Consider the following 10397-nt stretch of genomic DNA (forward strand, 5'->3'; position numbering starts at 1 on the left):
TCTTATGGCCTTCACTGTCCTTGGTTGGTTCCTGACTCGAAGCTTAAGCAGTTCGTTAAAAATTTCCAAGAGAAAATGCGTTGTGGAAGTCCTTTAAACGGTGATTTTAACACATACCAGGTTATTATTTGTCGTCAATAACTCACATCAAGTCAGTTTCTACACAAATTTAAACTGGGAGGTAATTGTAACTTTATTAATTTAATAGAAAAAGTTATTTATTTGCCTGAAAAATAAGTGGAGATATATAAAAGGAAATTGTTCCTTATCAGTCTAACCTCTGGACGAGTCTAACACTGCAGAATAACTCCCTCAAAAGTGTTAAAAAGGCGTTATTTCTTACGGGAAAAGGAAGACTAGAAAGAAGAAAACTTCATTAATCGTACTTTCACGGGTCGTTAGGTTGGAAAATAAGTTATCCTATCATTAATTATTTCGGGATTATTTATTCCACCCTTCCATGGGGATAAAATAACACTACATCCCGATATAACTCAAGATATAGAACAATGATTAAAACCATAATGATCTAGTGTTAGTTTTGTATTTTCGCTTCGGTTGTGGATTGGTTTGCTTGTTATTGTCCCTTCTCTTTATTTTTCCTGAGCTGAGGGCCTACCGGAAACATCTCTACCTTCGTAAAGGTTGGGGTAAGGTCTGGGTATATTCTATCATCTCCAGATCTCACTTGTGGGGTTACACTAGGTATGTTATTGTTGATCAAAACCATAATGAAAAATTAAATATATTAAATATATCCTTCGCTACAGGCCACTTAACACTATAGTACAAATGAAAATTTATAAGGAAAAATATTCACCACGCAGTGTAATATAATGCAGGTTGAATGATATTTCAAACCAAGGGCATTGAACTTTTTCATAATTATACGAGGGTGATCACGCCCAACTATGCCTTATAAAAAAGATAAAGCGATCGTTGCAAATATAATTCGGTTTACAAGTTCGGAGTCGAATCTCACAGAGAACTAAGGCTTAGCTACAGTTGTTGCCTATTACTAAGAAGACAAGCTTGAATAATTCCTAACTTATAAATATTAAGATTCTTGTGTTTAACTAATTAACTAACAAATTAAAATAGTAAATTAACAACTAAAGATACTAAGGGTTAGAGACAAGATTAAGGAGGTCTAGAGTTATGATTTCCCCTATTGTCGGAATCCTTCCCGCTACGTTTTCTATAAATTCGCCTAAGTATTCTCTACCGATCATGAGCGCTCTGACTGTTGTAATTCTCTCCCGAGTAATTACCACAATTTACTAGACATATTCTCCCGAATTACGCTAGCTGGCATTAAGTATGGCTCACTCGGATCGCACCCAAGGTTTCGTTATCCCTAATCCCACCTTTAAACCCTTCGTATTGATCCCTCATATACGTTAGGAGTGATGTTGTTCAATAATTACCTAAATAAGCACTTTCTCCCGAGTAATACACACTAAATAGGCACAGTCGATTGAGAGCTCTTCAACCAACCACAATAATAACGTAGTTGAACAAATAGAGAAAATACTACGGCAAATCTATATTAACGTAACAGGAAAATCATCCTCCAATAGGTTCCATCAAATCCCTAGATAGCAAATTATCTATTCATAATAGTATGCACAACTACAATACTAGAATTCATAACCAATAATGAAAATAGGAAGAAGGAAGAGAAAAACTCGTAGAAGAATTCTCCGCCTTACTCCTAGTGTGTTCTTGCCTCCTTAGGTCGAATCCCCCGTCTCCTTAACCTCGTTAGGTCTAAATTATTTCCAAAGTATGTCCACCTCCTCAAAATAGTATTTTTACATGTATTTATACCAAGTAGGGTCGGGAACAGACGAAAATACCTTCTCCCGCGCGAAATAGGACAATCACTCTGTAAAATTTGCACTACCGCGCCGCATGGGGCGACGCATCATGCGGGATGGTAGTGGGAGAGTTCAAATTGCTGATTCTGACAGGCTGCAGGAAATTTTCACAGGCGCACCGCGCACTGCGGTAGTGGGAATTCGCAAAAATGTAAAACATGAAAGTTGTATCCCTTTCAAATAGCTTTCCAACGATATATTGTGGAGCCCAAACGGAGTTCTGAGCGAAAAGTTATGTGTATTTTACTAGACAATGCGCTGTATGTCCGCTCGATTCTCCGTTTCGTTCTTAACTATCGTCGGTTGAACCTCGAACACGATCCCGACTTGATTCCTTGGGCTTTTACTTAGAATTCAAAATTTCAAATCACTTAAATTCATTCAATAATAACTACATAGCTCGGAATCACTCCTACAAGGCATAAAATACACAATTTAGTGCAAAACTCTAACGATTAAAGCTCAAACTCAATTAAAGTGCAGTAAATTAGAATGTAATAAGCTATTAAAATACGCAATTATAGCCAATCATGAAAGGCCAAGGGCAACTACATAAATGAGGAATTGAAAAGCTAGAAAAACAAAATTAGATGGCTTAAATAGGAATCAAGGAAGATATAAATACATGACGAAGAAATTGGCCCCGTCATATACTTGTTCTTTGTTTCTTAAAATTTTACTTTTTATTCTTTTCTTTTTCTTGCTGAGGGATAAATTCAGTAATTCGTCATTGAATAATGTTTTGTAAGAGTTTCTTTTTGTAATTATTAAACAGAAGATTACTGTTTTATAAATCACGAGGACAAAACGGTCTCATTTGTACAATCCAATTAGACCTTATTCCCTGTTAATTATACAAAAGAGAAGAAACTCACAATTCTCTGTTGATGAAAAAAAATAGGAAAAAGAAAAAAGAAAAATAACTTAAATATTTCTCCGTCTTAAATAAATAAAAAGAAGAGAAATGACCTACCTTACCGTTGGGGAAATTAAATGAACGGACGTCTCCCTAAGCATAACCGTTAATTTGGCGCGAAATAGCCATTAACTCATTCTCAAGAAGCTTTCCTCCTCTTCTCTTCTTTGTTTGACTGCAATCGAAACCCTGAAAATTGAAAAAAAAAATTAGCTGCGATTTTCAACAATGAATGAGATTAATTATGACAACTCACTAAGAAGACTTGAACAAGATTGGTACTCTCCAACTCGTCTTCTCAGCAATCCTGTGGACTATGACTTCCCTGTAATTTCCCCGTTCCCTTTTCTTTAAACTGTTTTTGCCTATTGCCTTTGTTAATTACTGCTACTAATCTGTAATTTGATGAATGAATATATGATGTTTGTGATGAAGGGAGATAGATTTATACCCAATAGAAGCCTGATGGATCTTGATCAAGCACACACTTTACTCACCAACAGAACCAACAATATTCTCGGAAAACCCAAGTTCAATGTTAGTTTAATTTTTCTTGAATTTCTGATCCCACATTTATTTAGTTGATTGCTTGTTTAGTATGATCGTTATAGGATGAATATAGAAGGAAGATGGAGGAAAATCTAAAGTTGGATGTGGAAGGAAGACCATTCAGAATGCTGGTTTTTAGAGGGAGTCCCAAATCCAGTAGACAATCTACCCGTCTTATTGATGAAATGCGCCGTAGTGATGAAGAAATTCCCCTCCAAACTCATGACCATAGGCGACATAAGAAGTTTCGCTTGGTAAAATTTCATGTTACCTTTTCAAAATATTTGCTAGTTTCAGTGCAATAGTGGAGCCAAGAATTTTGCAAAGGGTGTTAAAAATTTAATACTATATATTTATAAAAGTTATTTTTGACCTATATACATAGTATAATTTTCCGATCAAGAATGTTCTAACTGAACACCTTTCACTCTATGTGGCTACGCCACTGTTTCAGTGTACTGTTTTAGACACAAGGGATGCACGTTTAACGTATTGGGAGATTATTTTGCAGAAAGAAACTAGAATTCTAGATGCTCCTCTATTGTCAGATGACTATTACTCAAATGTCATGGATTGGGGAAAATCCAACTTACTTGCCGTTGTTCTGGGAAGAAAGCTATACATCTGGAATGATGAAGTGAAAAATGCACAGATACTGATGGAAGTGATGCGCGAACATGATTATCCTACTAGTGTAGCATGGTCTGATGATGCAAAAATAGTAGCAGTTGGGTGTATATCCTCCAAACTGCAGCTCTGGGATGCTGAGACTTCCAAACTTGTAAGAACTAGTTAATGTTGTTCACATTGTAGTAGAAAATATGTTCTTGTTTCGATTAAGTAATCGACTCCTTTGATCGCATTATAAGGTGAGAGATCTGCAAGGCCATAAGAGTAGAGTGGGTTGTGTTGCATGGAATGGTCATATTTTAACCTCAGGGAGTAAAGACAAAGCTATTGTTAATCATGATGGTAACTAAGTATATAGCTGCAGAATTTTCTTTTATACTGATTTAGTTAATAAATCTCTCTTATAAAATAGGAGCTAATCTTACTTGCGCGTCTAATTGGCAGTGAGAGCGAGAAATAGTGTGGTCTCTCTAACGAGAGTACATAGAGGGGAAGTGTGTGGCGTGAAATGGTCTAGCACGGGGAATGTACTAGCTAGTGGTGGCAATGACAATCTTGTGTACATATGGGATTTTCGCAAGATGAGCTCAAGACACCATATGCACAAGTTCAATGAACATAATGCTGCAGTAAAGGCCATAGCTTGGTGTCCATATAAGAGCGATGTATTAGCCTCTGGAGGGGGGATAAATGATGGATGTCTTAAGATCTGGAACACTAAGAAAGGGACATGCATCAGTACCACTGAAACTGGATCTCAGGCAAGTTTGAACATCAAATTTGCCATCTTATAGCATTATATGCATATACTCTGAGACTGCATGGATATAGACAATATCTTTTCTGATATTTTGCCAAAAAATATATTGTGCTGTAGTTTCATCTTCTAAACATGTCCAGCCACAGTGGCAATGATATTTCAGTTGATTCAGTATAGATGTGTCACAAATTTCCATCATTAGTTTGATTAATACAAAGTTTCCTCATATACATGGTGTTACTGTGAATGAAATTGGCAGATTTGTGGGATTCAATGGAACAGGCATCACAAAGAGATATTAAGTGGCCATGGATTTGGAACGACTGAACGTGGTTGTAAGTTGTGCTTATGGAGTTATCCTTCCATGGCTAGAATAGGAGAGCCATTGCATCATGCTAATTCATCAAGAGTTCTGCATCTCACCCAGGTGAGACTTTACACATCAAACAAAATAGGAACAATAGTTTTTTTTCTCCAAAATTTGAGACAGTAACATTCCTTCCCTTTCATGCAGAGCCCTGATGGTTTGACTGTGGTATCGGGTGGAGCAGATGAGACTATTAGGTTCTGGGAGATATTTGCCCCCCCGCAGAATGACAGTGGAAACAATACAGATTTGGATAATCTCTTGTCTCTAAAGGCATCTGCAGTGAGATAATTAGTTGCTTAAACTTTGAGATGATAATGTAGCGAGAAATAGAGCTTTAGTGGTGAATATTGTCTGTATGCCTGGATAGAATTTTATCCTATCGTAGAAAAGAGCTATAGTACATTTTCTTCAATTCCAGAAATGACAACCACTCGCCATAAGAAGCATACTTGGAGAATATTATGGTCAAACAAATATTGAAACTTCATATTTGGGAGACTGTTTTACAAAGGACATAAATAAATGCATAAATTATAAGGTAAAAATCTATCAGGCCCTTCGTTGAAATCATGTCCTTGTACAAAAGCCAGGGTATCAGGCAAAATCTTTTCACATTTTTTTTTCTTCCCGTTTTTTGAATTGTATCCAAATCAACGATATTGCTTGGTTGGAAGAAGATCAGATGACTCAATGACAACGAAAGATTGAAGAAACAAACCAAAAGAAAGTTGTCAAGGTGGCGTCAAATTGTTCATCCGAGGAATCTGGAGATTTTGATTGCTTAAGATGTACAATGCTTGTTATGGTGCTTAAGTTGGCTAAATTTCAAAGAACAGTACTCCACTTGAGCAGCATTGAACCTATCCCCTCCGCTTGGGCTTGTGTCATTTCTCTTAGTAACCGCCTGAAAGGCCAAATTTATCAAGCAACAACTTTCCTCCAAATTCCTCGAGTCTTTCATGTTTTCCAAGGCTGTACAGATCAGATTTCTCCATTGCCAAGAGAAACAGAAAGCATGAACCTCATGGCACTCTTAATCAGATTCCAGAGGCATCTAGCGCCAGCTAGCGTTGTCATGTACCATATGCAAACCATTATTCTTCACAACAGAATGTGGTTAAGATAATAATTGAAGAATTGGTAGAACTCTTATGTACTACAGATTACTAGGATCTCTTTCAGATGCACAAGTTTGAACCAATCCATCTGACTGTGATTGGCCTAAGATTCTCTTCTTAACAAATTCAGCTTCCTTAGTCCTTCCTTCAGTTTCAAGAACAAGTCCTAACTCTTCTAAGCATTTTAAAGGTTGTTGGACTCCTTTCTCGAGCAACTCATAGTACATCTCAAATGCTTCTGAAGCTCTACACGCTTTGCAGAGAGCAGACAAAACAGTACTGCATGTATCTACGTTCAGAATATGATCCTTGCTTAAGCTGAATAACAATAGGTCACGTGCCTCCAATAACTTTCTACACTGGCAAAGGGAAACAACCAAGCCTTCCATATTTACCATGTATCCATTTTCGTAAAGACACCTAACAATCTCAAAACCTCTCTCCCTTAATCCTGTTTGGAAGAGTATCCTCACAGTATCAGTTGAAAGGCTAATGCTTTGTCTAACTTTGTTATCTAACATTAGTTTCACCAAGGAAGCACATTCAATTGCACAATTCTTCTTGATGAGTTCCGTAAGAATTTGATGGAAAGTTGAAGCTCTCGGAAGATGGGAGCTCTTCAACATCCTCTCCAGCGTATCATAAGCAACCTTGGGATCATTCTTTTGCAGCAGACCTTCAATTAGGGACTCATAAATTTCAATATCAGGTACATAATCTCTCCTCAACATCAAAACTAAGAGTTCATGTGCATCATTAAATGTGCTTTCTCTACAGTGCCCCATAATCAAGATTCGATAAGCCAAAGGATCCTGAGTTCCTCTTCTCATTAGCTGCCTGAACACTTTCTCGGCCTTCTTTGTCTTGCCAATCTTACACAAATGCTCAAACAAGGGGTTGTATGCTGCAACAAGTGGTTTACAGCCGTCATCACAAAGCAGAACCTCCGTTTTCATTAGTTTATCAAATAATTTCTCTGCCCTATCAAAGTACCCCTTTTGACAAAAGCTCCGTATTAAGATGCTATAGGTTGCTGAATCAGGTTTAACCTTTAAGTCCGACATACTCTCAAAAACTTTCATTGATTCATCCAAATTTCCCACGTTGCAATGATAGGTAATCAATGTGTTAAAAGTACATGTATCTGGAATAAATCTTCCACCCCCTAGAGTCCTCTCCAAGATCTCTTTTATTCTGTCAAACTTTTGAGCCTCACAAAGACCTTGTACAAGAGTATTATAAGTAATACTTGTCGGTTTTAGACCAAGATCAATCATTTCCTTAAAAACATCAAGAGCATGTTCAACCTCTTGCTTCTCACAATACCCTCTAACCAAAGTGGTGTAGCTTACAACATTAGGACTCAATTGATGACCCCTCTTGACCATACCCTTTAACACATTATGTGCAATCTTCACTTTCCCCGCCCTACACAAACCGTCAATAATCGTGTTGTATGTAATCACATCCGGTTCACATTCATGCCTCTCCATTTCCTTAAAAAACCTAAACCCTTGATCAACCATGGAATTCATACAAAACCCTCTGATCAAAATGTTAAATGTATATGAATCAGGCTTTGCGCCATACGTCTTAAGCATTTCATCGAACAAGTCGTAGACCATTCCAGTTCGACCCCTCTTCAGCAAAATCGTAAACAAACTGTTAAACGTGACCACAGAGGGTGAAATTCCAAGTGATTTCATCGTTTTAAACACCTTCAATGATTCTTGAAAAAGCCCAGCTTTACCATAACTTCGAATCAAGGTGTTAAAGTACTTATCTTGAAGCGGTACAGTACCATTAGACCTTGTGGGTATAGAGAAAAGGAAGTTTCTTGCTGAATTTAGGTTACGGGCATTGCCAAGGAGTTGCAACATGAGGAAATAGGATTGATGGGTGTGTGAAAAACCCAATTTTTGGGTCCAGTTGAAAAAGTTAAGGGCTTTAGAAGGTTTCTTGATGAAGCGGAGTGTGTGGAGGACAGTGGTGTGTGAGAGAGAAGGTTGAGTGAGGGAGGAAAGTGAAGATTCAAGATTAGATGACCATATGTTTGTGTTGATGAGATTGGCCATGTTTGCAGCTGTTTTGGATTTGGAAGAAGATGATGACGGTTTGGGCTTGGGAGGATTATTGAGTTGTTTACCATTTTTGGGTTTGTTGGTCTTTGTGGGATTGGCGGTTTGTTTGGAGAAAAGCTGCGAAAGAGTTGAAAGAGGGTGAGATGAAAGGTAGGGTAGTAATGTGGAAGAAGTACAAATGTGTTGGAAATGAGGAGCTGTGGAGATGGCGGACTTTGCTGGTGGTAGTGACGAAAAAGGAGCAATCGCCATGAAATGAAATCCCGCTCAGGCCATTTGACACTTGGAGTTTGCAGGTTAATTGAACAAAGTGAGTTCATGGGTTTTCAAACAAATAATTACAAGAAAATACATATGACTCCACATCGTAACAAAAAATTATTCATATTTTTTTAAGTTTTACCCAATTTAACTTATATTATATATATTTTGAAAGTATTGGCAAATTAAAAACTAGTGTTGTTACAATCATTGCTTCTAAAAACTATGGACTTAAATATGTATTCTCACAACCATTCTTTTTACATCTTCTACATATACTTCAAAGGGTTGTCCGCCATTGCTGCTTCTTACCCTGTATCACCTAGTTGCAATGTAAGAAAGTTGAAGAGTAGAAGTCCACCAATGAAGGCCATTCAAAGCTTTGCTTTCGAAAATAGAATTTTTTGAATTTGTTAGTTGTTTGGATTGAGTGTTGTTCCAATTTATTGAAAATATCAAAAGGAGTTCAAAATTTAAATTTGAAGTGATTTGGAGTAGATTTGAGTTAAATTTTAGAAAAGACGCAAGGAAAAAGACGAAGTCAGTTTTTGTATAATTATGTATAATCTTGTATAATAGTATATAAACACATCTTATACACAATTATACACTTTTATACACCTTTATACGCGTTTGTAGATGAACTTCTTCCACAGTTTTCAGTTGCAATTCTTGTTCAAAACCAGTCCAAATCTCCATTTAAATGACTTCAAATTTTATATACAACCTCGTTATACTATTTCTAACTAGTCTAAATAACACATACTCCAAATTTCTCCCAAAATCAAATTAGAAATTTAAACCCACATGTTTAAGCTTGTTAAAAATTTAATTTTCACCATCCAAATGGATTTGGTTTGTTGAACTAATATTTGAGTCATAGTTACTGATTCGAAAATTAACTTAAAATCTTGAGCAATCTTTTTTAAAAATTAAATAGTAATTTTTAGAACCTATTGGAGCCATGTTGAATCTTAGCCTATTATTTTTGGGCTAGTTGATTGTAAATTGAAATATGGGCTATAAAATTGAGGGATTTTTTCATTCCTACACATTATTGGAAACTTTATTATCCTAAATGTTCTATTTAGTAAATTACCATACCTACACAAGTTTTGTTTACAAAATATATACATTCCACCTTAAAAGGCTCCCAATCCATTATTAGTGCCTTCAATTAAGGGATTTAGTTCCACCTTAAATTACTTCCAGAATTATTCCGCATGTCCACTGTTATCCACGAAAAGTTTCTTGAGTTTTGATTAGTATGTTTTTTGGAATTAATTTTTTTTGATCAGTGTGAGTTCTGGTTGAGTTCAGTTGCATTTCTGGGTCATGTTGTATCAGCAAAGGGTATTCAGGTTGATCCGAAGAAGATTAAGGCAGTCAAGAACTGGCCTAGACCAGTATCATCTATAGAGATTCGGAGTTTCTTGGGATTGGCAGGCTACTCCGTCGGTTCGTGGAGGGGTTCTCATCTATCGCAGCCCCGATGATCAGGTTGACCCAGAAGGGTGCCCAGTTCAGATGGTCGGATGAGTGTGAGGTGAGCTTTCAGAAGCTCAAGACAGCTCTGACTACGGCACCGGTGTTGGTTTTGCCCATAGGTCCAGGGCCTTATATAGTCTATTGTTATGCATCTCGTATTGGGCTTGGTGCAGTGTTGATGCAGGATGACAAGGTCATTGCCTATGCTTCACGACAGTTGAAGATTCATGAGAAGAACTATCCGATTCATGACTTGGAGTTGGCAGCCATTGTTCACGCATGAAAATTTGGAGGCATTATCTGTATGGCGTGGCATGTGAGGTGTTCACGGATCACAAGAGTCT

General features: G+C 37.1%; 2 protein-coding genes across 2 annotated transcripts; one reads left to right on the forward strand and one right to left on the reverse strand.

Moving 5' to 3' along the window:
• Positions 1–2874: 2874 nt before the first annotated feature.
• LOC107781340 (cell division cycle 20.5, cofactor of APC complex-like) lies at positions 2875–5451 on the forward strand. Its single transcript, XM_016602029.2, has 8 exons — positions 2875–3123; positions 3232–3333; positions 3408–3599; positions 3857–4126; positions 4215–4317; positions 4420–4736; positions 4995–5162; positions 5250–5451. Exons 1-8 carry the CDS (start codon positions 3025–3027, stop codon positions 5391–5393), a joined length of 1395 nt encoding a protein of 464 aa, XP_016457515.1. The 5' UTR covers positions 2875–3024; the 3' UTR covers positions 5394–5451.
• Positions 5452–5566: 115 nt separating this feature from the next.
• LOC107781339 (pentatricopeptide repeat-containing protein At1g02060, chloroplastic-like) lies at positions 5567–8597 on the reverse strand. Its single transcript, XM_016602028.2, has one exon. It carries the CDS (start codon positions 8554–8556, stop codon positions 6262–6264), a length of 2295 nt encoding a protein of 764 aa, XP_016457514.1. The 5' UTR covers positions 8557–8597; the 3' UTR covers positions 5567–6261.
• Positions 8598–10397: the final 1800 nt, after the last annotated feature.

This window comes from Nicotiana tabacum, chromosome 6 (genome assembly GCF_000715075.1).
Source record: "Nicotiana tabacum cultivar K326 chromosome 6, ASM71507v2, whole genome shotgun sequence".
NCBI lineage: Eukaryota > Viridiplantae > Streptophyta > Magnoliopsida > Solanales > Solanaceae > Nicotiana > Nicotiana tabacum.

Excerpts from the sequence above, each read along its gene's own strand:
- LOC107781340 (XM_016602029.2), top strand. The coding sequence starts at position 3,025 with ATGAATGAGATTAATTATGACAACTCACTAAGAAGACTTGAACAAGAT. Across the intron at positions 4,127-4,214 it reads ATGCTGAGACTTCCAAACTT|GTGAGAGATCTGCAAGGCCA; the intron begins GTAAGAACTAGT and ends TCGCATTATAAG. Across the intron at positions 4,318-4,419 it reads AGCTATTGTTAATCATGATG|TGAGAGCGAGAAATAGTGTG; the intron begins GTAACTAAGTAT and ends TCTAATTGGCAG.
- LOC107781339 (XM_016602028.2), bottom strand. The coding sequence starts at position 8,556 with ATGGCGATTGCTCCTTTTTCGTCACTACCACCAGCAAAGTCCGCCATC.